We start from the raw sequence: 26,012 nt of genomic DNA, 5'->3' as shown, positions 1-26,012 counted from the left end.
CCATCTCGGGGCAGCGGAGGCCGCTCTGAGCTGCTGGCCCCGGGAGAGGGGGGTCGGCGGACGGCCCGCGGGGACAGGGGGCAGAATGAGGCAAAGACCCCGGGTGGGCCCCGGGCCACGAGCTCCAGCGGGAGGGGTCGGGGCAGGGACGGAGGGGGAGATTCACCTCAAACTCGCGGCACGTGGGGGCGTTATGTGAAGTCACTTCTCTCGTTTTTTGTCTCTGCTTTGGTGGCCCCGCCACCATCAGCCTTCGAGCTGCACGATGGAGATGGTCCCGCCCGTGGCCCCGGCCCAGGGAGGCAGAAGAGGGGCACAGGCCCCCCCAGGGCTGGTTCCATCGGGGCGTGGTTCCCTCGGGAAACGTGCTCTGCCCCTCTTCCCTCATCAGAGCAAAAGTCCAGGGTGGGGGGTGGCTCGTCCCCGTCACCCAGTGCAGCCGAGGCCACCAGGACCCCACCCCAGGCTGTGCCCTTTCCAGACGGCGGTGAAACCGAGGCTCAGAGACAGTGAGCGAGTTGCCCAAAGTCACAGAGCTGGGCGTCAAACTCAGGCTCCCGGGCCCGGCTTCACACCTCTCTGCGCCCCCACTCCCTTGTCTGTGAGGCGGGGGCTCCAAGAGGACCCCCCTCGAGGGCTGGAGGAGTGAGGTCCCCCCAAGACTCAGAACATTCCCGTACCTCGTGAGCACTCAACGAACACCGCCACAGTGCTTTGTCATCACCACCGGCGACACTCGTGTGATCCCATGAAAGTGGGTTTTATGGGGGGGAATCCAGAAATGGTAACCCGAATCCTTTCGTGGAAGGAGGTGGGGAAGGGACTTCTCACGTCAATGCCCCACATTTGCCGCCACCTGGTGGCAGCATACCCCAGAGGTGCCCTGACGACTTTCCACACCCGCTGGCACAACCGACACACAGCCAGACACGTTCTACAAAAGGGAGAGGGTTTTTATTGGGCGAGGTGCCCGGGGACGCGGCGTGGGAAGGGCCTGGCTGGGGCAGGCGAGGCAGGGGCACCCGGGCCGCCCTTCCTAGCGGGCCCCGCTCAGAGGGTCCCCGTGGCGGCGGAGGATGGAGTTGATCCAGCTGGCGAACTGCGCGACGGGGGCGAAGGCGTCGGGGTAGAAGCCAGAGCCGCAGCCTCCGCGGATGAAGGAGTCGATGCCCTGGACCAGCCCGTCGCAGACCAGCGGCCCGCCAGAGTCGCCCTGCGGAGCCCGACAGACGGGGTGGGAGGCTGCGCTGCCCGGGCCCCGCCCCGCTCGGGGTCGGGCAGTCCCTCCCGGGGTCCGGCCGCTGGCCGGGTTGCTGGGGCCGGGCGGGGCTCGGGGTGGGGGACGCGGGGGGCACTCACGAAGCAGATGCCGGCCCGGCGCCGCGGCACCAGCGTGCACACGTTGGAGCGTTGGCACAGGGAGGTCACCACCGTCACGTTGAGCTGCTGCAGGATGCTGGGCAGCCGCCCATTGGTGCCCAGCCGGCCCCAGCCCATGGCCAGGCACTGCGTCCCGTTCCTGGGGCTGCGCCCCTGGGCGGGCAGCTGGGCCACCTGCACGTTGGCATTGATGGTGGCCAACCCGTCGAGCTGGGACAGAGCACGTGAGTGTCACACGGGGCGCGGGCGACGGCCCTCCCCTCCCCGGCCTCAGTTTCCCTGTCTGTAATTGGCAGCAACCACAGTGGCCCGGGGCGCCCCGGACATGACTTGAGTGCTGTAAACAGGAGGTGCTTAATAATGGTGCTATAAACAGTAGGTGCTCAATAAAACAAACCATGGGCAACACTGAGGCCAATAAAACCCTCGTTCTAGAACATTCTCAGAGAAGAATCAGAAGAGTGGGATGGGAGGGTTTCTGCCTTGAGTCTCCCGCTGGCCCGAATGTGGGACTTGTGACAGGGCACGAATAACGGCGTTTGTTGATTGACTATTGCTCAGAGCTCCCGATGTCGTCTCTCACAATCTCTCCGAGGCCCGGCCAGGCGGGGTTTGTCTCCCCGAGTCACAGAGGGGAGACCGAGGCACAGAGAGACGACGTGCCTGTGACAGCTGGGGTCCCCCTGTCCACCCCCCGGCCCCTGGCCCCCACCTGGAGAACCACGATGTCGTTCTGCAGCGTCGTGGGGTCGAAGCCGTTCTCGAAGATCCTCCGGACGCCGAATGTCTGGCGGGTGCGCTCGCGCCGCCGCAGGTTGTGGGCCCCCAGCACCACCTGCACCGACCGGAAGTTGCTGCCGGCAACGGGGGGACAGGGGGTGACTCGGGCGGCCCCGGGGTCGGGGGTCAGCCCGCCCCTCGAGGAGCGAGGACAGACGGGGACACTGAGGGCCGGGGCGGATACGGGGGACTCACCGGCCATTCACGCAGTGCGCGGCCGACAGGACGAAGTCACGGGCGATCAGGGTGGCCCCGCAGAAGTGGCTTCCCCGCTGCAGGGACACCATGAAGGGCCACGCATGGGGCCGGGCCGGCTGGCCACCCACGATCTCCAAGGCCAGTGCAGGGCCTGGGGCACACGGGGGGGCAGGGCCGGTCAGCCACCCGGCTCACACCAGGACCCCAAGGGGTCCAGGCTCTTTGTGCTCACTGCCCAGATGGGGAAACTGAGGCACAGAGACGCAGAGAGGGGGCTGCCATGGTCCCCCAGCCGGGGTGCGGCTAGATTGGGGCTTAACGTGGCTTTGGAGTCCCCAGAGGGCGCCCAGGGACCCCCCGGTTCAAACCCCAGCTCTGGACTCCCACCACTCAGAACCTCAGTCTCTTCCTCTGGAAACATGTCACCTCATCCCAGCCGTCACCTCCCCACGAGGACGAGGGGCCCATGAGAGGCAGGAAGAGACGTCCAGGGACAGACAGACGGACACGCCGCCCCACTCACCGCCCAGCAGCACAGCCAGCAGGATGGGGGCGAGTACAGGGCTGGAGGGTGTGCGGCTGCCAGTCATGGTCGGGCGAGGCTCCGCGTCTCTGCCCCCCGTGCCCGCCGGCCCCTCTTATGGCCCCCACGCCGAGGCCGTTGCCGTTGCCCCACTTCCTGTCCCCCCCGGGGACGTGGAGACGAGGGGGTGACAGCAGGAAGCATGGGAGGAGGTGAGCCGGGGCCGGGGGTCCGGATCAATCTCGGACGCGCCATTCCGTCTGAACGTGGGATTCGCCGGTTTTAGTGCAAGTCCGTCCCAAATACCAGGCGGGGTACGCTTATCTGCAGGGTCAGTGCCCCAGGGACGTCGGCTGGGCCCCCCGCCTCGGTTTCCCCGGGGCACCCTCATAACCACAACGATGGCGTTCCACAGGGGTGGCGGGGGCTGCTGGGCCCTCTGAGATGGGGAAACGGAGGCATGGCGGGCCCATGAGTGGGTGACGCGGGGGCAGAGGGTTCTGAGCCCAGGCCCCACAGTTCACAGCTGGACGTGGCCCCTGCTCCCCACCACGGCCTCTCCCTCTCGGGGTCCGGCCGTCCAGCCTCTCTTTGGTTGCTGCTCGCGACGGGGAGCTCACTCCCCCCCGGGGGCCCGGTCAGTCTCGGGTCCCCAGCGGAGGTTCCGGGAAAGGACCCCTCCCAATCGGCTCCCCCCACCAGCCTCTCTGGACCCCTTCCCACCCGGGTCGGGGGGACGTGCTGGAGAAAGGATGTCTGGGCCTGGAGGCCGGACCGTGGGTCTCCGCCCACGTCTGGGAGCTTCTGCCTGGAAGAACTGGGTGTTGCAAGAAGCAACGTCCCCCCGGCTGGAAGCGAGGGTCACGGAAGGGAACCAACGGATCCTCTGCGGGAACAGGAGGGAGGGGCGCCGGGAGCCCGGCCCGGGCTGGAGTCCCCGCCTTGTGTGGCCACGGGCACGACCCCCCACATCTCTCCAGCGAGGACGACCGGGCACACGGCAGGCGCTCGGTGTCCCCTCCCCATCCCTCCCCTGGTCAGACACACATCGACCAGCCCTGCTAACCTCCCCACCCGGTCACGTTCAAGCTACCTTTGAGCACTTAGTCAGCACCTGCTGTATACACAGCCCTGTTTCTAGTTGGGAGGGTGGGGGAATGGAGGAGGCCCTGTCTTTGGGGGATGTGGTTTAGAAAGGACACCTTATGTAGCCAAAGCTGCATTTACTGAGCACCACCTGTATACCACGCTCCCCCGTGTCATGACTGTTAAGCGAGTCGACTCTGGGTTCATATCCTGGCTGGCCGATCGCTCCCTGCCTCCTTTCAGGCCCCTGACGTAACCCCCCACCCGTGCCTCGGTTTCCCACTGTGACAATCGGCTCCGTCTCAGGATTGTCTCGGGGATTCGGTGAACGGAGGTGAGTTAAGTCCTTAGATGATCCGGCGCCGCGCTGGGGCGTGTCAACCATTAACCCCCCAGGAGAGCGGGGGTCGGGGATTGCCTGGGGGACCCGGACCCCTGGAGAGTTCTGACTCGTGATCAGGGCTCTGGGGATGGGCCAGGGGGATGCTGAGCCCTTGGGGGCCCCTCGCTCCCTGAGCCTCCCCAGTCGTGTCCCCCGAAACGTCCTTTGATTCTTCCTGTGGGTTTGTCCTCCCCACGTGTCCGCAGCCCCCGCTGACCTCGGCAAGTCAACCGGGTGCCCCTGGGACCCCGATCCTCAACTCCCCCCGGGTCTGATCGTTGGGGCGCAGAACGTTCCTCTGACCACCGTTCACACACGTGAACCCACAGGAGACGCCCGGGGCTGGGTGTCTGGGTCTCTCTGTTCCCGTTGTCAGGCTCTCTTGACGTTCCCTCCCGCAGACCCCAACCCCGGGCACCGGGAGGTCCCTCTGGGCTCTTTACAGAAACCTCGTCCCGGCCCCGGGCCCCTGGGAGAGGTGAGGACTCTCAGCAGCCCCTGATCCTCATCAGCTACATTTCCCGGGATCGGCGGCCATGTCCCATGTCTGCTCCTGGCACTGCTGCTCCAAAGCAGGTGCAGCTCCTCCCCGGGGGTGGTCAGTCGAGGTGTGGACCAGTGGACAACGGGGCAGGTCTGGGAGGACTCGCCCTCGCTCCCATTTGTACGCTGCCACCAGGTGGCGGCAGAGTAAATCAATAAGGAATGAGCTGCCTTCCCACTCCAGTGTGCCCCCGGGAGCGGGTCGGCCCCTCTCTCTGAGCCTCGATTGCCTCATCCCTGTGGCCGCTCGCCCTCTCCATGGCTGACCAGTGACCTCTACCTCTTCTCTCTCCTCCAGGCCCACCCCAGTGCCTCTCCGTGGCCCCATGTGCTCTGGCCCCACCACCTCCCTGACCTGCTCTCCTCCCCTATCCCCTCGCCTCTCTCCATTCCAGCAACACCACACGCCGAGCTGTTCCTGACACCCCCCAGCTCGTCCAACACAGGGCCTTTGCACTCGCCATGCCCTGCCTGGCGGCCCTTCTCTTTGTGTTCTAGTCACACACTGACAGTCAGCTCAGGTGTTGCCTCCTCCTCCAGGAAGCCTCCCTCATGGCCCTTCAGCCTGCCCGTGACTGGACCAGGAGCCCCAGAGGCCTGGACACCCCATGTGACGATGGCCTGGTCCTCAAGTGGCCCCCAAGCTGGGAGACCAGAGCCACATGACACCCCCCAGCCCCAAGGGCCAGGCTGGGGCTCCCCCGACATTTTGGCACATGTCTGGGGTGACTCCATCTTCCAGATGAGGAAACCGAGGCGCAGAGGTGGGCAGCAACCTGCCCAGAGCCACACTGGCAGCTGGACTAGAACCCACGTCTGTGGGCGTCCCCACTGTGGCCTGGGCCCCCCACCTCCGGGCCTCCGCTCCACCCCCATCCTGAGCCTGGGGCTCGGGGACTCGGAGCCGGGGACCCTCGGCCGCTCCCCATGCCCTGCGGGAAGGACAGACGGAGGCGGACGGGGAGTTCCAACTTTTATTGAGGTCACTGGGGGGGCCTGGCTCCCGAGAGCCCCATGGGAGGGGGGGGGCGTCTGGAGGAAGCAGCGTTCTGGGGACCCCCCAGATGAGCCCCCCGTCAGGGCTCGGCGTCTGGCCTCAGCAGGCGGGCCGTGGAAGGGTACGGCTCGGGGGCCCCTTCACCCCCTACGCTGCTGAGCACGGAGCGGATCCAGTCCACGTAGAGCGAGACTCGGGCGAAGAAGTCGGGGTACCGGCTGGTGGCGCAGGCCTGGATCACGAAGGAGTCCACGGCCTGGAGGACGCCGTCGCAGATCAGCGGGCCGCCCGAGTCCCCCTGGGAAGGGCGGGGACCGGCCCGTCAGTCACAGGGACGCGGGCCCGGGGGCCGCCCTGCACCATTTAGGGGTAAAATGTCTCCAGCGTGGAATTTTCTTTAAGAGGCATGGGCAGGAGAGAGATGAGGCCACTCCGGAGGAGAGCGGGCATCTATTGGCCTCCTGCTGTATACCCAGACCCCGGGATTCTGGGTCCAGATTCCCGATGATTTCTGAGACGGACCCCTGGAGGCTGCCGGCTATGATGTTTGCGCCCCCTCTGCGCCTGCGGGAGCTGAGGCTGCTCCACGCACCTGAGCCCCTCGTTGGTGAGCCCGCCTCCCGGATGGAGAGACCAAGGCATGGCCGGCCGCTGCCCTGGGTGGGATTCGGATCCGCCCGCCTCCTTTGCCCTGCGCTCCAGGGCAGCCCCCTCCTCCGGGAAGTCCCCCCGGATGTCCCCCGAGGTGCTGGCCCGGGAGTGGGCGGTACGTACAAAGCAGATGCCGGCGCTCCGCCGGGGCACGAAGGTGCACACGTTCTGTGGCCGGCACAGGAAGGTGACCACGGTGACATTGAGCTCCTGCAGGACCCTGGGCAGTGGCTCCTGCGTGCCCAGGCGGCCCCAGCCCATGGCCAGGCACTGGGTGCCCTGGGGCAGCTCCTGGTTCTGCTCGGGCAGCGGGGCTACCGCCACCTGGGCATTGAGGGTGGCCGGGCGGTCCAGCTGGGGCAGAGGAGTGGCGGGGGGAGGTGAGACCCCGTCCCCAGGCCCCACAGCCACCCCCTCCCGCGTCCACTCTACAGTGCCTCTTCCAGGCCTCTGCCTGTGCTGTTCCCTCTGCCCGGCCCCCTCCCGCTCATCCTCAGGGCCACCTCCTCCGGGAAGCCTGCCCCGATTGACCCTCCAAACCGAGCCAGGGCTCGGTTCCTGGGCTAAGCCCTGGGGACCCCACCTCTGCCCTCGGGAGCCGCCCTTTCGGGTGGGAGGTCCCCGGAGCTGTCGTTCCAAGCAGGGCGAGCGGAGGCCTCCAGAGAGGGTGAGGCTGGGGTGAGGGTGTCGGGGCGGGGGCACCCCCAGGGCAGAGGCCGGGGTCAGGGGTGGTTTGAACGGCTCTCCCCTCACCAGGCCAACTGTATACCAGGCCGTGTCCCGGCACCCGCCTGGGGCCTGGTATACAGTAGGCGCTCAATAAGTGCTCGCTGGAGCACGAACGAGCCGGGCCCGGCGCCCACCTGCAGGAGCAGCACGTCATTCAGCTTCTCCTCCGGGTCGTAGTTGTTCTCGAACAGGCGGGCGATGCTGAACTTCTGCTGCGTGGACTCCTCGGTCTGCAGGTTGTGGGCCCCGAGCACCACGCTCACCAGGACGGGGTTCCTGAGGGGTGGCGGTGCTGACCACCGGTCCCCACGTCCCCCCGGTCCCCCCGCCCCCCTGGGCGTCCTGGGTGCAGCCCCTCGGTGACCCCCCACCGCTACCCCCGGAGACCCGACAGCCGTGTCTGCCCCGGCCCTGGGGCCGCGCTTACATGTTCTGCAGGCAGTGGGCGGCTGTTAGCACGAAGCTCGGGTGGATCAGGGTCCCCCCGCAGAAGTGGCGGCCGGGGAGCCACCGCAGCTGCAGGGACGCCATGTAGGGCCGCGAGTGGGGCTCCGCTTCCCGCCCGCCCACGATCTCCGCCGCCCGGGCCAAACCTGGGGACACCGGGCATCAGCGGCGCGGGAGCCCCCCGGCGGGGGAGGGAGGGCAGAGCCCCCGGGTGACCCCCCCCCGGGCCGGGGCCTCCCGGATCTCTCACTCCTGTTCTTCATTCACTCATTCATTCATTCAGTCATGCGCACTTATTGAGCGCTCGCTGTATGCCATGTGCCATCCAGGAATTCGCTGGTTATATTTAATCCCCACGACGCAGCCCCGGGGGGGAAGGACTGGGTTTGGCCCATTTCACAGATGGGGAAACTGAGTCAAACGACCTGGGGCCCCTTTTCTCTCATCGTCCCCTCCCCTGAGGCATTCTCCCCGAGCAGGGAATGGACTCCTCCCTGGTCCTGCCTCAGTCTCCCTGTCTGCACCGTGAGGGTGTGGACTGCGCGGCGTGGGCGGACAGCCCCAGGAATCACACGGACCCAGACAGACGGACGGACGGACGCGCGGCCCCACTCACCGCCCAGCAGCACGGCCAGCAGGACGGGGGCGAGGGTGGGGCTGCAAGGTCGGCGGCCGCGGGTCATGGTCGCTGGGGCTCCGTGTCCCCTGCCCGCCCGCCCCTCTTATACCCGGCCTGGGAGGCCGTTGGCGTTGCCCCACGCCCGCCGGGCGTCCCCACTTCCTCCTCCCAACCTCGGGGCTGGGGCGCTGGGGGTCGGAACCGCCTCCGGGGGGGATATGGGGGCCTTGGGCTCCGAGGCCCGGGCCCCCACAAGGTGTGGGAAGCCAGGGGGTCCCCTGGATGAGGGGGTGTGTCGCACAGCCCCCCACAGGGTCCACACAGCGGGACGTGGCTGCGTGTCCGGCGCTGGGGGAGCCCCACTCAGCAGGGACGGGAGAGAGAACGGGAGAGGCTGTGGGGCCACAGGGCCGGGCGTCCCCACCTGAGACCCTCAGACACATCTCACTGCCCCAATTCTGTCTCAGGGTTAACTTGTCCCACCCGGGCGGTCATGCCCCAGGGGACACTGGGTGACGTCTGAGGACATCTGCGGCTGTCACACTGGGGATGCTCCTGGCATCGAGTGGTGGGGCCAGGATGCTGCTTGACCCCCCACAGCGCCCAGGACGGCCACCCAGAGAGTGACCTGGCCCCGGTGTCACAGGGCCCAGGGCGGGGATCCAGGTGCAGAGGAGACATTTATTTTTTCTGTATTTATTTATAACTGACTCATTATTAGGAAAGTTCAAACCTACAGAAACAGAGGGAAAAGCTCACCGAACTTGGGGACAAAAACAGAAATGCTTTTTAACTTTTCATTTTGAAACCTTTTCACGCAGGAACCCCAGATGTGCCCCCAAATGTCCGTCACCCCCACAGGGCCAGGCCGGCAGCCGGAGAGACCGCCTCCTCTGCACACCTCCTGGGTTTCTCCAGGCCCGGGACCCCCAAGGCGTCCCCCGCGCCCTGGGGCGGCCCCCGCTCCTTCCCCGTCTCTCGGGACGTTGGGTGGCCGGGGTCCGTCCACGTGGACATACTGTTGCCCTTATGCCGACACGGTTCTGTGTCCTCCCCGGCGCCTGGTCTCCGGGGCCCCCAGGGTCCGTTGACCCCTGGGTGGGGGGCGTCTGCGGGTCCTCACTGCAAAGTCACGGTTTTCCCCAGAATTGACGGGCGTCCGTGGGGGACCCTCTGGGACAGAAACGGGCATCTCCCTGACTTCCCCTCCTCCTTCCTCTGCAGGGACATGGAATCCGCCCTCGGGACGGACGCCCCTTCTCTGCGGACGTGTCTCTAAGACTCAGACGCCAGCCCGGCCACGTGGGCAAAGCCCGTGTCCACCTCCGAGGCGCGTCCACGGAGACCGCGGGGGGCTGCGCGTGCGGCCTCAAGCCTGGCTTCCTCATTCGCCAAGAGCGTCCTTGCCGTGTCCCGGACCCGTTGGTTCAAGCCGGGGCAAGGTGCTCCGCCCCTGTGCCTCGGTTTCCCCGCCTGTGAAGTGGGGTGATAATAGTTGTCAGGGGCTGGGGGTGACAGCTGATGGGGACAGGGTTCTTTTGGGGTGATAGAATGTTCTGGAATTAGTGGTGATGGTTATACCTGTCAATGCACTAAATGACACTGAATTGTTAAGCGGGTGAGTTGTGCGGGGGGATGTGAAGTGTGTTTCAACAGAGTTTTAACCAAAAAAAGAAACACGCTCCGCAAACCCGACCAGATAACGGGCCTGTCCCGGCCAGGGGAGTGTCCCTGAGGGTCATGGGATCAGTCACCGGCAGGGGACGGCCAGGGGTCCCCCTCTCCGAGCGCTCTGCTCCAGGTGAGCATCACCCTGAGGCCTGGAGGGGGCAGGCGAGAGCAGGGGGGGCTGCCTGGAGGCGCCGGCTCGAGGCTGTTGGTCGGTGGAGCCGGGGCGGTGGGGGCCCTGGGGGCTGTGCCTGGGAGGGACCCTCTGGGGCCTTGGGGGTCAGGCTGGCCGGTGGAGGGGAAGTGGGGGCTGGAAGCTGCGGCCTCGGCCCCTGCCTGCTCCAACTGTGGGTGGTGCAACCACAACGGCCGCGGGGCTGGATCCTGGGCCCGTGGGGGCCGGGCAGGACCGCTGAGCATCGTGGGAAAGAGCAGGAGGCCCAGCCTGCGGGGTCTGTCTCCCTGTCTCTGTCTCTGTCTCTTTGTCTCTCTCTCTCTGTGTCTCTGTCTCTCTATGTCTCTGTCTCTCTCTGTCTCTCTTTTCCCCCTCCTCTCCTCAAGAAAGAAAACGACTCCTTTCTTGTCAGTGTGGGAGGCTCTGAGCTGGGGGACCACGTGCTCTGGGACCCCTCTCGGGCCTCAGTTTCCCCGTCTGAACCAGGAGCAGGCAGTGACTCGACCCTCTAAGTTCCATGTGGCCCCTGGACCAGTCGGGTTCCTGAGCCACAGACACTCTCTCGGGGCCTCAGTGTCCCCATCTGTAAGGTGGGCGGATGGCAACTCAACTAACCCCGGAGGCCGGTTAGTCTGGGGGTGTGGGGTGGCCCCTGAGTTCAGGACGGGGGGCTGCGGGCCCCATGGACCCCACAGATAGAAGGGCAGAGCCGGGCGACCTCCCTTTTATGGCCCCGGGGCTCGAGGTCCCTGGCATGAATGGCATGGACAGCGCAGCTTGGACACCAGGCGGCCCGTGGCCCCTTCTGCCACTGAGGAGACGCCTCCAGCAACTTCCGATCAGAGCTAACTGTCGCCTAAAACGCAGCGAAACACAGAGATCCGGGCTCCCTGCAGGCACAGACGGGCGTGTTGGTCTTCCCGAACTTATGACTCATCTTCCAATTTAACGTCCACCCCCACCCGGTTCAACCGCCTAAGGCACGTGTGAGAAGTCCCGCCAGGTACCCGCCCACCCCCAAGGAAACCGACTTTCTCGGGCCCCCTGATGCTCCAACTGCCGACGAGAATGTGTCCACCCCATATGCAAACACTGTTCCACCCCCATGAAGTCTTCTCGGGGCATCGAACCCAGGGGCCAGGACCTTTTGCACGGCTGCGTAATATTCCCCCGGTGGGTGAACCAGAGTGTGTGCCTTTACAGGCTCCTCCTGGGGACACCGGCTCGTCTGCAGTCTCTGAGCCTCGCAGCCACGTGGCAGGAACCACCCCATACCCTCGCCGTCTGCAAGGTGACAGGTGGGGTGACCCCCCCAGGGGTGGTACCTCCGGCTCAGATGCCCCTACACCCACCCCTGCCGAGGGGCGTCCCTGCTGCCCGCCCACGAGCCTCCTCCTACAGCTGAAAAAACCGTGTCTCCAAGGGGGTTTGCACGAATTTTTCATGTAACCAGTGAGGGCCGGGCGTTTCCCCGTCTTCAAGAGCCCGTTGCTGCGGACCGTCTGTCTGTCTGTTTACGTCCTCACCCATGTTTTTACTACTGGGCTGTTGTTGTTTTCTTATTGATTTTAGATGCTCTTTATGTATGAGACTTATTGAAAGTATATTTTATATATTTTTAAGTTTATATGAAAATATATAATATGTAACATAGTAATATACAATAATATATATTATTTAAATTTTTATTTTAATAAAAGTTTTATTTAGCTCAATAAACTGGAATATAGGATATATAATTGTATTTATTACATTTGATATATTATTTTTATATGATTATATTTTGTTATTTAATGTTTATATGTTAGCTCTTTATTATGCACGTTGACCTTCTGTGGCTCCAGTGGCGAATCGTCCTCCACCAGTTCCTCCCGTGTCTGTGACTTTGCTGTGCGATACGAGGCAGTGAAGGGCGCCTGGAATCTCAGACTCGGGTCCAAAGCCACCTGGGCTGTGTGACCTCAGGGGAGTCACCTGACCTCTCTGAGCCTCGCCACCCCTCTGCCAGGCGGAGGTGACAACAGCCCCCGTTCTCAGTGGATTCAGCGAGCGGAGGCCACCCGGGTGGAGGCCACCAACGCCGTTGATGTTTACTGACTCCCACCCCACCGTGGCCACATAAAGCAGAAGTCGGGCGCGAGGAGAACGGGAATGGCTTCTTTATTAGAGTCATGACCACGAGGGCCGGGGTGGGGTGGGGTTCAGGCCCAGGGGGACAGGGGCGCACGAAGAGCCACAGGACACGGAGCATGGGAGGTCACAGGCCCCCCATGGGCTCGGTGGGGGGCCCCTCAGGCCAGTGCTCCTGTGACGGGGTGTTCAGAACAGAATCGATCCAGTCCCGGAAGAGCGCCACGCGGGTGAAGAAGTCGGGGCCCCGGCCGCAGGGCCCCAGGGTGAAGGAGGCCACGCCATGTGCCAGGCCGTTACAGACAAGGGGGGTGCCCCCGTCACCCTGGACAGGCGGCAGGTGGGTCAGGGCACCCTGGTCCCCACTCCCCCCCAGGACCCCTGAGTTCTGACAAGGTGACCCTTTCTTCTTCTCCTGCAACCTACAAATCTGTTCCAACCCCAGGCCCTTTGCACGTGCTGTTCCCTCTTTCTGCATGCTTTTCCGCCCACCTTTGCCTGGTTCACTCCTACCTGAGGTCGGGGTCCCAGATGCCCCCAGGAACTTCCTGACCCCCCAGGCTGGCCAGGTGGCCCCCCAGCATTTGCAGTGTCCTGAGCACGCCCCTGGCTCGATCCATGTCTGACACTCCCACCACTGGGTCTGGGAGCTCCAAAAGGGCGGGCCTGCTCCGTCTAGTCCCCGCTGTGTCTCCAGCCCCGCCCCCACAGGACCTGGCACACAGCAGGTGCTCAATAAATACTGACTGTTTCTCACGCTGTTAAAATGCACCAACGATGGGAACACCCAATTCTAACTCCACGATCAGTCGCGGGGCCCTCGTCCTGGACTCGCCTCCTCCCGCCACGGGGAGCCCACGCTGGGTCGCCCCCGGCCCGTACCTCGCAGACGCCGCCCCGGCGGGTGAAGACGCGGGTGCAAATGTTGTTGGGGCGACACTGGTCCGGGGGTGTCACGGTGACGTTGACGACCCTTGGGAAGCGGGAGAGACGCCCCCCGCGCCGTCGGGACCCCCAGCCCGCCACCTGGCAGCTGGTGCCGGGTTCCACCGTGGCGTTCTGTGGGGGCAGCGGTACCAGCGCCACGTCGCTGGTGAGATTGGCCTCGCGGTCCAGCTGGGGAGGGAAACCGAGTCAGGAGAGGGAGGAACTGGGGACCGGAGCGGCAGCCACGTGCATTTTGGGCTGTAAAGTGGTTTGGGTTCGAACCCCAGCTTGGGCGGTAACCGGCTGTGGGATCCTGGCCAAGTGGCTGTACCTCTCTGGGCCTCTGGTCCCTCCACCGCGGGAAATGAATAATCAGTAATTCTCACCACGAAGGCGGTCGGGAGGAAGAAACAAGACCCTGAACAGAAGGGCTTTCCCGGGAAACGCAGATAAAACCGCCAGGTACCACCCCCCATCGCAACCGGCAGAAAATTTAAAACATCGTAATACTCGGTGCCAGCGAAGATGTGGACAAACGGGCAGTTTTGAATTCTGCGGGCGGGGAGGCCTAGCTGTTCTGGCCGCCCTGGGGAATCTTTGCAAGGAAACGTGTACAAAGAAGTCCACTGTGGTTCTGTCATGACAGAAACGTCTGGAAACAACCCAAGTGCCCACCGACGGGAGGCCGGGTGAGCGGACTGTGGTTTGTCTGTGCTTCGCTGTGTGATTTAAGCCGCCGGGCTCCATGCGTGTGGCTCCTCTGTCCCTTAGGCCCTCAGACTGTCACCTCCCGTGCCCCCTCCTCTCCGCCTGCCCCCCTCGTCCCCCCCCCGCACCTGCAGCAGCAGCAGGTCATTCAGATTCTCCTGGGGGTCATAGCCGTTCTCGCTGATGCTCCTGACGGAAAACCTCTGCCTGGAGCTCTCCTGCCTCCTCAGGTCGTAGGCCCCCAGCACCACGGTGACAATCCCGGGGTTCCTGGGAGCAGGCGGGGGCGGAGGCAGAGACACCAGGCTGGGGCAGCCCTGGGGGGCTTGTGGGGAAGCCCCCAACCTTTCACATCTGTCCTGGGCCCCGGGTGCTGAGGCAGGGGGCAGGCTTGCATATAAGGCGGGAGTCACCCGCCCGCCGGCCGCAGCCCAGGGGCCGCGGGGAGCGCAGCCCGGGGCGGGGGGCGCCTCCTTCCTTCCACAGGCACGTCTCCCCTCTGTGTCCAGAGCGGGAGACAGACACCCTTCCCCTGTCTGGGGTCCCCCATTTCCCGCTCCGAGCCCCTCCCTGAGCCCCCCTCACCGGCTTTGGAAGCAGCTGGCGACTGTGAGCACGAAGAGGGGGTGAACCAGGGCGCCCCCGCAGACGTGGCGCCCCTGGTTCTGGAGGGAGACGAGGAATGGGAACTGCTGCCTCCGGGCCTTCCTGCCGCCCACGATGTCCGCGCGGGCGGCCGAGCCTGGCGGGGCGGGGGCGGGGGGCAGGTGCGGCTCCCTGCAGTCTCGGTCCCATCCCGGGGGGACCCCCGCCGCCCCCTCCCTGTTCCCTCAGAGGACAGGTGGCCCCGAGCCCCCCGCACATCCCGTCTGGCTGTGTGGCCTGGGTCAAGTCGCTTTCCCTCTCTGAGCCTTGAGACCCCCTGGTCCCCCCACCCTGGCCCCTCCCCCTGCAGGGGCCCCCAGCACAGACGGGACACTGGCGCGCGGGGCACTCACCTGCCCTGGCGGTCGCCAGCAGGACGGCCAGCAGGGCCAGAAATCTGAGCGCCGACATGACCGGGGAGGCTGGGGTGGTTGGGGAGGGCGGCCGCCTTTATACCCGGGGCCCCGGCCGTTGGCAGCAACCCCCACGGAGCCCGGGGCAGCCCCTCCCGGCGGGAAAACGGGAAGTTGCCAAAGACCTCCACCGCCAACTGTTCCCGGGGCCTGGCTGGACTCCTCCACTGCCCCGCTCCGTGACTCAGTTTCCCCTCTGGGAAATGGGCCACACCTCCAGGTGCGTGGGATGGTGATGTGAATGAAGTGTCGGCCAGACCCAGCACACGGCCGGGACGCAGCGGACGCCTGACACGTTAGCAGAATTGTGAAGGCTGCTCACAACGCCAGCTTGGGCCTCGGTTTCCCCAGCCTGAGCGCCGGGGGCCCCGCCACTGCCCACGGGGGTCTGCAGGGTCTTCAGAGGTTTGAGGTACCCAGGACCCGGGTGAGAGCTGGGGCCAAGGGGAGAGCAAAACGAGATTGGGTGTCTAGAACATGTGAAAAACTCTCACAAATTAACAACAAAACGACCAACAACCCAATAAAAAACGGGCGCAGAACTCGAACAGACGCTTCTTGGAAGAGGACACACGAGTGGCCAACAAGCCACGAACAGATGCTCACGATTATCGGTCATTAGGGAAACACCAATCAAAGCCACAGGGGGATGCCACCAAACACCCACGGGGACGGAGAGAACGGAAAATGCAGAAAATGATGAGCGTCCTGGAGGATGTGGAGAAATCAGAGGGCTTGGGCGCTGCTGGGGGGTGGACGACAGGCCAGCGGCTCCTCAAACAGTCGGTCACGGAGTCATCACATTTCTCAGTAGGGACGCAAATGGACACTTGTACACGCAAGTCCACAGGGGTACCGACCCACGGGAGCCAGAATGTGGACACACATCCACGGACGAGCATGTCCACCCACACACTGGAGTATGACGCAGCCGTGAAGAGGAGTGAGGCCCTGACACAGCCACACCGTGGACGGACCCTGAACACACGATGCTCAGTGAGAGAACCAGACACAGAAGGACACACGGTGTGTGAGTCCACTGATGTGAAATGTCCAGAACAGGCCCATCCACAGACAGAAAGTGGGTTCGTGGGTGTCAGGGGCTGGGGAGGGGATGAGGGTGACTGCTAATGGGGACGGGGTATCTTCTTGGGGTGATGGAATGTTCTGGAACTAGACAGAGGTGATGGTTGCATAATTCTGTGAATGCACTAAAAATCACTGAATGGTACACTTCAAGATGGCTAATTTTATGTTATGTGAATTTCACCTCAATTTTAAAAAGGGGCTTATTTCCGAGGAGAAACCGAGAGGTTGGGCTGGTGGTGGCCCCGAGCCTCAGAGACACCAGTTCGTGGGGGCTCTTCCAGGGCGGCTTTCCCTCCCAAGGGGAGATCTGGGGAGGGTTTGGGGTGCAGGGTCAGGGTGGACTTTGGGAGCCTCTGCCCAGCCCAACTGTCGGGGTCCCGGGGCTCAGGCCTTGTCCCTGCCGAGCCTCCCGGTCCCGCCGCTCGGCAGTGTCCCCCCAGCCTGCTTCCCCAGGGCACAGCGGGAGACAGGACGGACCCGGAGCCCACAGGGCCGCCCCTTCCCAGCTGGGTGACCTCCGGGGCCCGTCTCTGGGCCTCAGTTTCCCCAAGTGTAGAAAGAGGACCTGAACACCCCCCAGAGCTGTGGGGGGCGAGCGTGTTAACACGTGTAAGAGGTTTTCAGCAGCCCCCTCCCGCCTGCTCTGAACTCCCCGTGGCTCCCCGGTGCCCCAGCTCAGGCGCATGTCACCACGGCCGGGCCTGCCTGCCCTTCCCCACCACCAGATCCCACAGGAAGCAGGACCCCCCCCTCAGGTCCCCCCACACCCTCTTCCAGACGCCCCAGCTGTCAGGAGGGTCCCCCAGGACACCCCTTCCTGCTCCTGCCCCCCGGGGGCACCTGATTGCCCCACTTTCGTCTCCTCCCCCACCTCCCGAGGGCTGTTTGTGGTCGCCTTTCGACACCAGGATTCCCAACCGGCCGCTGCCCAGGCTCCACCCTGGCGGGCTGGGGAAACTGAGGCGGGTCCGCCGCCAGGCCTGGGGAGAGGTCTAGTGACCATTTAGAGGTGAGGACACTGAGGCCCCGCAGGATTCGAACCCCCTGGAACCCACCCTTAACCCCACACACAATCTTCTTGGAAAACACAGGAGCTGCGTCTCTTTTAAAAGCAGAAGGGCCACAGCCGGGAAGGAGCCGGCCTGTGAACGGCTGAACAGGAACAAAGACCAGCGGCGGCAAACAGCAGGCGCTCACTTAATGCAGCCCTCCCTCAACCCCAGCTCTAATTAGACACTTAACTGCGGGATGGATTGTCGGGTCTGCCCCCGTTCCCAGCGGCTCCCCAGGGACGGCTGCGGGCCAGGTGGAGAGCAGGTGCCCAGGAGATCCCGAACAAATGAACCAAATAAATCTGGGGCCTGGTGACCTTGGACGGGAATTTCAGTTCCCCGGGCCTCAGTCTCCCCATTTGCAAAATAGGAGGTCAGCCAGCCCCAGCCCCGCAGGGCTGTGTGTGGCGAGGAGCAAACAGCAAGCGCTGCCTAAGTGCGCATCACGTAAATTCTCGGTGAGGGCCCGACCCACCGCCCCCCGCATCCCGGTCATCCGGGGCCGTGCGCCCTGGCCGGGGTGGGCCTGGCGAGGGGCTTGGACCGGCCGAGCAGAGTGTGGACCCCGCGGGCGCAGGGGGAGAGGGTGGGCGGGGCGCGGGGGACGCGGAGCGAGCGCGCGCGCCCCCCCCCTCCACTTTCCTTTGTCTCCCGATGGCTCGGGCGCCCCGGGAGCTCGCCATGGAAACGCGCGCCGGCGAGCGGCGGGCCCCGGGGAGGGGCGCAGAGACGCGCGGAGACGGGGCGGGACCCGGAGAGACCCTGCGCCCCGCACCGATGGGGCCCCCGCGGCGCATCCGAGAGGCCCGGGGGGGGGAGGAGCCCGCAGACCCCGGCCTCGGTCCGCGCCCCCGGGAGACGGAGACCCCCGAGTCCCGGAGGCGGAGGAGGCGCGAGCCGGGGAGGCGGGGACGGCGCGCCCGGGGCCCGGGCCGGAGACGGACGCGCGCGGCGGCCCCTTCGCGCGGAGACAAAGAGCCCCCGCCCCTCGCGCCGCGTCTAGGCCGGGTGGGCGCGGGGTCTCGGGCAGCGGGGTGCCCTCCCCTCTCCTCTCCTCTCCGCATCCCCCCATCCCCGCCCCCGCGGGGGAGGGGCCGCGCTTTGTGCTCGCGTCGCAGCCCCCGCCCGCCGCCGCCGCCAGCTCCGCCCTGCGAGCGCGGGCGCCAGGTGAGGGGCTGCGGCCGGAGGCCCGACCCACCCCGGCCGGGACCCTGGACCCCCGTCCCCCCGAGGCCCCCACCCGAACGCGGCCCCCGGGACCCCTACGCCGGGCCGGGCCATCCTCCTCGCCGAGCCCCCTCCCGACCCCCCATCCCGGGCGCGGGGGGTGCCCTGCATCCGGATCGCTGGGCAGGGCCGCAGTGCCCGGGGAGCCCGCGGCGACGCCCCCTCCGCAGCCTCAGTTTCCCCGGGCGGTCCTGGCGCATCCTCGCCCGCCCCTCCCCCGCAGCCGCCGGCACCGGGTTCCCCCCGGCTCAGTCTGCGCCCCCCTCCTCCAGCGCGGCTTTGTCCCCTCCGGCCGCGGCCTGTGGCGCCCGCGGCACCATGATCGCGACCAAGGAGAAGAATAAAACCCCCAAGGACAGCATGACGCTTCTGCCCTGCTTCTACTTCGTGGAGGTGAGCGGGGGTCGCGTGGCGGGGGCGGGGCAGAGGCCTCAGTCCCGATGGCCCCCCTCGGCGAGCCCACGCTGAGGGACAGGGGAGGGGCGGGCACAGGCCGGGTCAGCCTGGGGCCGGGACACAGCCAGGGGGCCTGGGGGTGGGGGGTCAGAGGAGTTGGGCTCTGCAGGACGAGTAGGAGCTCCGGAGGCGCAGAGGGTGCTCGGGGCTGCCGGAACGGCCTGGGCGAATGCCGGGAGGTGGGACCTTCCGCTGGGGTCCAGGTCGGTGGCTGGCCTGAAGGGGCTGGAGCCGGCGCTGGGGGACGTGAAAGGGGGTGGGGGTGAGGGTGTCAAAGCGGGAGGGGCCAGGCAGGGTGTGGAGGGGCCGTCCCCAGACCCAGCCACAGGCCCTGTGGAGGGTCCCCGGCAGGAGGCCCAGCCCAGGCCAGCGGGCCCCCCACAGGCAGAAGATCTAATTATTTTTCAGATTTGCATTTAAATCCCCATTACAATAGGTTAAACCTTCTTGGGGTTCCCACGTCATGGGGGGCAGCTCCCTCCCAGGAGGTCCCCCTCCCACTTCCCAGTCCTCTCAACCTTGTGGTCCTATCCGGCAGACATGTGTCCCTTCCCGCACCACCTTTTAAAACACGTTTCTACTGTTGGCTTTTTTCCAGCAGTAATGGGAGATCTTTGCTCATGTTGTCCCAGGAAAGGGCATCCCTGTCCCTTTTCACTGCTGCGTAGTACTCCAGCATGGAGGTGCACACCCCCCACCCCCCCACCAGGCAGCTGGGCACTCAGGGGCTAACAGATGCTCCCATGAGGAAGGCCCTTTGGCCTGTGTCGCCCCACACCAGAGGGAGCTTATCTGCAGGAGAGTCCCTGGGGAGCAGAGTGTGGTCACTCCAGAAAGACCCCACATCCCCTGAGGAGCCTGCAGAGTCCCCCACGCCCTCGTGGGTGCCTGTTCGCCCCCAGGCGTGTCGGCACACCAAGTGTCAGCGGCCTTTTGGCTTCTGACCAACCCGGTGGTGCAGCACTGCGTCCCGGGTCTCCTTTGCATTTCCTTTCCTGCGAGCGTTACGTTCATTTTTTTTAAGAAGACACATGCACGCACCAAGTTAAGGACGTCGGCAGGACGTTCCTGAACGTGGATCATTTTCTCTGGGTCCGATGTGCTCTCAGGGGTCCCTGGCTTTCAGCTGAGAGTCTCAGAAGCAAGAAGAAGGTGGTGGGATCCAGGGAGGCACTTACGGGCCCTCCGGGGGTGGCGGGGGCCCCACCGCCTCTGCTGGCTCCTTCTGGGGTGAAGGACGGGCCCCGAGGCTCGGACAGCTGTGGGGGGTGGACAGAGAATTAAACCGAGCCGACCCTCTTGCTGGAGAATTTGGCGTCTTGAAGGCTGTGCCCAGGCCCCGCCTAAGACCCCGTCCATGGCCCAACGGTCCTGCCCGGTCACGCTGATGGCAACCGTGGGAGGAATCGTTGCAGCTAATGTTGCCGAGGGTGCCTGTGTGCCGGGCACTAAGCGCTTTCTGTATACTGACTCTTCCCGTCCTCGCACTGGAGCCCTGAGAGCGGCGACCTAGTCATTCCTGTTTTCAGTCGAGGAAACTGAGGCACGGGAAAGAGGAGGAGCCCGGATGCGAGCCCAGGCAGGTGGCCGCGAACCGCTTCACTCAGCTGCCTTGGGTGTTGTGCCTGCATGCAGCAGGCGCTCAATCAATGCTCCCTGGACACCGGCCCAGCTCCTACAGACCCAACTTGGGCGTTTCCCTTCCGGGAGCCCCCGCCGGGGCTAGGCAGAGGGCTGAGTGCACAGCAGGAGTCAAGATGGTGGACTCTCGTGGGCTTCAACCGTGCCTCAGTTTCCTCGTCTGTAAAACGGAGGTGGGGGCCTCCCGAGGCAGCCAGCACCCTTAGACACCCACATCCTCTCCGGTCCCTGTGGTGCCGGCCCCTGCCTGGCCCCTGGGCGGTTGAGTTTGAGACCCTTGGACCAGAAGAGGAGGCAGGTCCCTGGGAGGGTTTGCTTCATCAGAAGATTCCCCCTGATTCCACGCTCAGTGGCACCAGTGAACGAGTGAGTGAGCAAGGGAGGGCCGGGCCCCGCCTCTTGCCTTCCTCGGGCGGCCGTGCGTGTGACGGGGTCAAGAACAGCTCAGCTGTCTGCTTTCTGGAAGCTCCATCTCCCCATCTGTACCTCCTGGGCGGCGTGAGCATGAAGGAATGTCACGTGTGCTGTGTGCCCACCTCGTGGGGGAACACGGCCAGGGTGTGCAGAGGGACAGTGGCACGAATGAGTGACTTCACAGATCCATTCATTCAGCACCTGCCGTGGCCCAGGTTCTTGGGGCTGAGTGGTAGATTGGCACATGGGGGTACAGGGGTCCAGAGGAAATAAAGTGGGGCAAGAGATGGAGAGACGGTGGCCAGGGAGGGGCCCTCAGAGGAGGGCCGGGTCACCAAAGGGATGTCCAAGGGTATCCGTCCTTCCCCGAGAGGAAAGGCCCAGAGGCAGGAACGTGTTTGCTGTTTCTAGGTTGTTCAAGATGGCAAGGTTGGTTGGAGGAGAGGAATGAATGGATGAAGTGGATGGATGGATGGATGGTGGATGGATGGATGGGTGGATGGGTAGGTGGGTGGATGGATGGTGGATGGATGGGTGGGTGGGTGGGTGGATGGATGGGTGGGTGGTGGGTAGATGGACGGGTGGATGGTGGATGGATAGACGGGTGGATGGGTAGGTGGATGGATGGATGGATGGATGGTGGGTAGATGGACGGATGGATGGTGGATGGATGGGTGGATGGATGGATGGGTAGGTGGGTGGATGGATGGATGGATGGATGGTGGATGGATGGATGGATGAGTTGGGTGGATGGATGGGTGGGTGGATGGATGGATGGTGGATAGATGGATGGATAGATGGGTGGTTGTGTGGGTGGGTTGGTGGATGATGGATGGGTGGGTGGGTGGATGGATGGATGGTGGATGGATGGATGAGTTGGGTGGATGGTTGGGTGGGTGGATGGATGGATGGTGGATGGATGGATGGGTGGGTGGGTGTGTGGGTGGGTGGATGGATGATGGGTGGGTGGGTGGATGGGTGGGTGGATGGATGCATAGATGGGTGGTTGTGTGGGTGGGTTGGTGGATGATGGATGGATTGGTGGATGGGTGGGTGGGTGCGTGGGGTGGGTGGATGGATGATGGGTGGGTGGGTGGATGGGTGGGTGGATGGATGGATAGATGGGTGGTTGTGTGGGTGGGTTGGTGGATGATGGATGGGTGGGTGGGTGGGTGGGTGGGTGGAGGGTGGAGGGTGGATGATGGGTAAATCATGGATTAATGAATGAATTCCTGGGTGCAAGAGTGGCCGTGACGGGCGGCTGGGTCGATGGATGTCACACAGATGGGCGGGCAGGTCACCGGGGGTGAACAATCTGGTGAACAGGTGAAGTGCAGCGTGCACAGGTGGACGGGTGGGCGAATCGGGGGATGGGACTGGGCTCGTGGGCCAACGACTCCGGAGCGAGCGTGGGCGACCCTGGCCAGCCGTCCCCCCGCAGCTGCCCATAGTGGCATCGTCCGTCGTGTCCCTGTACTTCCTGGAGCTGACCGACCTCTTCAAGCCGGCCCAGGTGGGCTTCCAGTGCTACGACCGCACGCTCTCCATGCCCTACGTGGAGGCCAACGAGGAGCTCGTCCCGCTGCTCATGCTCCTGAGCCTGGCCTTTGCCGCCCCCGCGGCCTCGGTGAGTCCCGGCGCCCGGGGTCTGGGCCGCGGCGGGCGCCCGCCCCCTGGCGGCCGGGCTGAGCGCCTGCCTGTCGCAGATCATGCTGGGCGAGGGCCTGCTCTACTGCCTGCAGTCGCGGCTGTGGGGCCCGGGCGGGGCCGAGGGCAGCATCAGCGCCGGCGGCTGCAGCTTCAACGCCTTCCTGCGGCGCACCGTGCGCTTCGTGGGTGAGTCGCGGCCGGCGCCCCAGCCCTGCCCGGAGCCCGCACGCGGGGGGCCCCGCCCGGCCTGACCCTCCCTCCCGCAGGCGTCCACGTCTTCGGCCTGTGTGCCACGGCCCTGGTGACCGACGTCATCCAGCTGGCCACCGGCTACCACGCGCCCTTCTTCCTGACGGTCTGTGAGCCCAACTACACGCTGCTGGGCACGCCGTGCGAGGCCAACCCCTATGTCACGCAGGACATCTGCTCCGGCCACGACGCCCACGCCATCCTGTCTGCCCGGTGAGCCCGCCCGGCCGCGGCCCGTGGAGCGTCCGGGGAAACTGAGGCTCGGAGGGTTCCCGGGCCCGCGGGGTCACTGGACGCCTCTTGCAGGAAGACCTTCCCGTCGCAGCACGCCACGCTGTCGGCCTTCGCTGCCGTCTACGTGTCGGTGAGTCCCAGCCGCCCCCGCCCTCCCCGGCCCCGCCCCCACCGGCCCCCGAGGATCCGCCGCCCTGACTCGCCGGCCCCCCCAGATGTACTTCAACTCGGTCATCTCGGACACCACCAAGCTGGTCAAGCCGGTCCTGGTGTTCGCCTTCGCCATCGCTGCGGGCATCTGTGGCCTCACCCAGATCACCCAGCACCGCAGCCACCCTGGGGACGTCTACGCCGGCTTCCTCATCGGGGCCGGCATCGCCGCCTACCTGGTGAGGGGGCGCCACGCCGGGGCGCGGGGTAGGGGGCAAGGCGCATTGGGGGGGGAGGGGGGCATAGGCGCCCGGGGGAGGTCTGGGGGGTAGCACAGGCGCCAGGGGGAGGTCTGGGTGGGGAGGGGGGCACAGGTGCCCCGGGGCGGGGTGGGAGGGGGACACAGGCGCCCTGGGGGGAGGTCTGGGGCGAGCACAGGCGCCCCAGCGGAGGTCTGGGGGGGGAGGGGGGCACAGGCGCCCCTGGGGAGGTCTGGGGGGGGCACAGGCACCCGGGGGAGGTCTGGGGGGGGAGGGGGGCACAGGCGCCCGGGGGAGGTCTGGGGTGGGGCACAGGCGCCCGGGGGCGGGGCGGGAGGGGGGCAAGGCACCTGGGGGAGGTCTGGGGGGGAGGGGTCACAGGCACCCTGGGGAGGTCTGGGGGGGCACAGGCTCCCCGGGGAGGTCTGGGGGGTAGCACAGGCGCCGAGGGGAGGTCTGGGTGGGGAGGGGGGCACAGGTGCCCCGGGGCGGGGTGGGAGGGGGACACAGGCGCCCTGCGGGGAGGTCTGGGGCGAGCACAGGCGCCCCAGCGGAGGTCTGGGGGGGGGAGGGGGGCACAGGCGCCCCTGGGGAGGTCTGGGGGGGGGCACAGGCGCCTGGGGGAGGTCTGGGGGGGGAGGGGGGCACAGGCGCCCGGGGGAGGTCTGGGGGGAGCCTGGCCCTGTCCTGGGGCTCTGATGAGTCCTGTCCCCTGGGTGCTGGGTCAGAATCTCGTGGGCACAGACTTGTCTAATGTGCGGAGTGAGTGGCCGAGGCTGGACTTAGCCATGTGGGCAACACGGCGGGCTCCCCCCTCAGACTTCCCCACCGAGAGCCAGGCATCCCCTCAGACTCCACGGCAGGTCTGTCGCGTGTGGGGACCCGGGTCTCCGGCCGCCGGCCTCACGCCCTGCCCGTTTCACCCCCAGGCCTGCCACGCGGTGGGCCACTTCCAGGCGCCGCCCTCGGAGAAGCCGGCTGCCCCGGCGGCCGCCAAGGACGCGCTGCGGGCGCTGACGCAGCGGGGCCACGACTCGGTGTACCAGCAGAACAAGTCGGTGAGCACCGATGAGCTGGGCCCGCCGGGGCGGCTGGAGGGCGTGCCCCGGCCGGTGGGCCGCGAGAAGACCTCGCTGGGCAGCCTGAAGCGGGCCAGCGTGGACGTGGACCTGCTGGCCCCGCGCAAGCCCCATGGGCAAGGAGAGCATGGTGACCTTCAGCCACACGCTGCCCCGCGTCAGCACACCCTCGCTCGACGACCCCGCCCGCCGACACATGACCATCCACGTGCCGCTCGACGCCTCGCGCTCCAAGCAGCTCATCAGCGAGTGGAAACAGAAGTCGCTGGAGGGCCGCGGCCTGGGGCTGCCCGACGAGGCCAGCCCGGGGCACCTGCGGGCGCCGGCCGAGCCCATGGCCGAGGAGGAGGAGGAGGAGGAGGAGGAGGAGGAAGAGGAGGAGGAGGAGGAGGAGGAGGAGGATGGAGAGGAAGGGGGGCCGGCCCCACCCTCGCTCTACCCCACCGTCCAGGCGCGGCCGGGGCTTGGGCCTCGGGTCATTCTCCCGCCACGGGCCGGGCCGCAGCCGCTGGTGCACATCCCTGAGGAGGGCGCGCAGGCGGTGGCCGGCCTGTCCCCCAAGAGCAGCGCGGCCGTGCGGGCCAAGTGGCTCATGATGGCCGAGAAGAGCGGGGCCGCCGTGGCCGCGGCCCCCGCGCAGCCCCGCGTGGCCAACCCGCCGCGGCTGCTGCAGGTCATCGCCATGTCCAAGGCGCCGGGCGGGCCGGGCCCCAAGGCGGCCGAGACGGCCTCATCCTCCAGCGCCAGCTCTGACTCCTCGCAAGTACCGCTCGCCGTCGGACCGCGACTCGGCCAGCATCGTCACCATCGACGCGCACGCGCCCCACCACCCCGTGGTCCACCTGTCAGCGGGTAACGGGCCCTGGGAGTGGAAGGCGGCGGGCGGCGGGGCCAAGGGCGCGGAGGGCGAGGGCGGCTACGAGCTGGGGGACCTGGCCCGCGGCTTCCGGGGCGGGCCCAAGCCGCCGGGCTTGTCCCCCGGCTCGTCCATCAGCGACGTGGACCAGGAGGAGCCGCGGTTCGGGGCCATGGCCACCGTGAACCTGGCCACGGGCGAGGGGCTGCCCCCGCTGGGCGCGGCCGACGGGGCGCTGGGCCCGGGCAGCCGCGAGTCCACACTGCGGCGCAAAGCGGGCGGCCTGGCGCTGGGTGAGCGCGAGGCCTCGGGCGAGGCGGAGGCGGAGAGCTACTACCGCAAGATGCAGGCAGCACGAAGGTTCAAGGACTGAGCGCCGGGCTGGGGCGCGGCCGCTGGTCAGGCCCCGGGGAGTGGGGCCGGGGGGGGGGCAGCATGGGGTGGGGTGCACGCGGGGCCGGGCGGGGGGCATCTCACGGTCACACAATAAAGGTCCATACTGGGGTCTCGGCTCCCGAGTCGTCTTGGTCTGAGGGGCCGCGGCCGCGCCCCAGGGCCGGGGTCCCCAGCCCCACCTGCGTCGGCATGGCGTGCTCTGGGCTCTCGGGGCCCGCGTTTGTCTGTGGCTGCGCCACCGTGATAGGGCGCTAGAAG

General features: G+C 66.2%; 4 protein-coding genes across 4 annotated transcripts; 1 reads left to right on the top strand and 3 right to left on the bottom strand.

Annotated features, from left to right (window-relative positions):
* Positions 1 to 1,036: 1,036 nt before the first annotated feature.
* ELANE (elastase, neutrophil expressed) lies at positions 1,037 to 2,957 on the bottom strand. Its single transcript, XM_058537585.1, has 5 exons — positions 2,882 to 2,957; positions 2,356 to 2,509; positions 2,093 to 2,234; positions 1,360 to 1,590; positions 1,037 to 1,213 (listed from the first exon to the last, which is right to left on the bottom strand). The coding sequence occupies exons 1-5, from the start codon at positions 2,946 to 2,948 to the stop codon at positions 1,037 to 1,039; spliced, it is 771 nt and encodes a 256-aa protein (XP_058393568.1). The 5' UTR covers positions 2,949 to 2,957.
* Positions 2,958 to 2,996: 39 nt separating this feature from the next.
* Positions 2,997 to 8,524, bottom strand: LOC131403325 (myeloblastin-like). Its single transcript, XM_058537584.1, has 8 exons — positions 8,333 to 8,524; positions 7,697 to 7,862; positions 7,404 to 7,545; positions 6,664 to 6,894; positions 6,015 to 6,187; positions 5,744 to 5,824; positions 4,251 to 4,431; positions 2,997 to 3,320 (listed from the first exon to the last, which is right to left on the bottom strand). The coding sequence occupies exons 1-8, from the start codon at positions 8,397 to 8,399 to the stop codon at positions 2,997 to 2,999; spliced, it is 1,365 nt and encodes a 454-aa protein (XP_058393567.1). The 5' UTR covers positions 8,400 to 8,524.
* Positions 8,525 to 12,209: 3,685 nt separating this feature from the next.
* AZU1 (azurocidin 1) lies at positions 12,210 to 16,725 on the bottom strand. The gene is made up of 5 exons (XM_058537790.1): positions 14,942 to 16,725; positions 14,529 to 14,685; positions 14,072 to 14,213; positions 13,191 to 13,424; positions 12,210 to 12,633 (listed from the first exon to the last, which is right to left on the bottom strand). The coding sequence occupies exons 1-5, from the start codon at positions 14,997 to 14,999 to the stop codon at positions 12,436 to 12,438; spliced, it is 789 nt and encodes a 262-aa protein (XP_058393773.1). The 5' UTR covers positions 15,000 to 16,725; the 3' UTR covers positions 12,210 to 12,435.
* Positions 16,726 to 18,315: 1,590 nt separating this feature from the next.
* Positions 18,316 to 25,780, top strand: PLPPR3 (phospholipid phosphatase related 3). The gene is given in 9 exon segments (XM_058537740.1): positions 18,316 to 18,762; positions 22,322 to 22,507; positions 22,587 to 22,716; positions 22,797 to 22,992; positions 23,086 to 23,143; positions 23,229 to 23,402; positions 24,353 to 24,607; positions 24,609 to 25,265; positions 25,267 to 25,780. Coding segments are annotated over 9 exon segments (2,196 nt in total). The 5' UTR covers positions 18,316 to 18,687; the 3' UTR covers positions 25,732 to 25,780.
* Positions 25,781 to 26,012: the final 232 nt, after the last annotated feature.

This window comes from Diceros bicornis, unplaced genomic scaffold, assembly GCF_020826845.1.
Source record: "Diceros bicornis minor isolate mBicDic1 unplaced genomic scaffold, mDicBic1.mat.cur scaffold_67_ctg1, whole genome shotgun sequence".
Taxonomy (NCBI): Eukaryota; Metazoa; Chordata; class Mammalia; order Perissodactyla; family Rhinocerotidae; genus Diceros; species Diceros bicornis.
The sequence above is the reverse complement of the archived record's forward strand: the minus strand, read 5'-3'. Positions and strand labels throughout refer to the sequence as shown.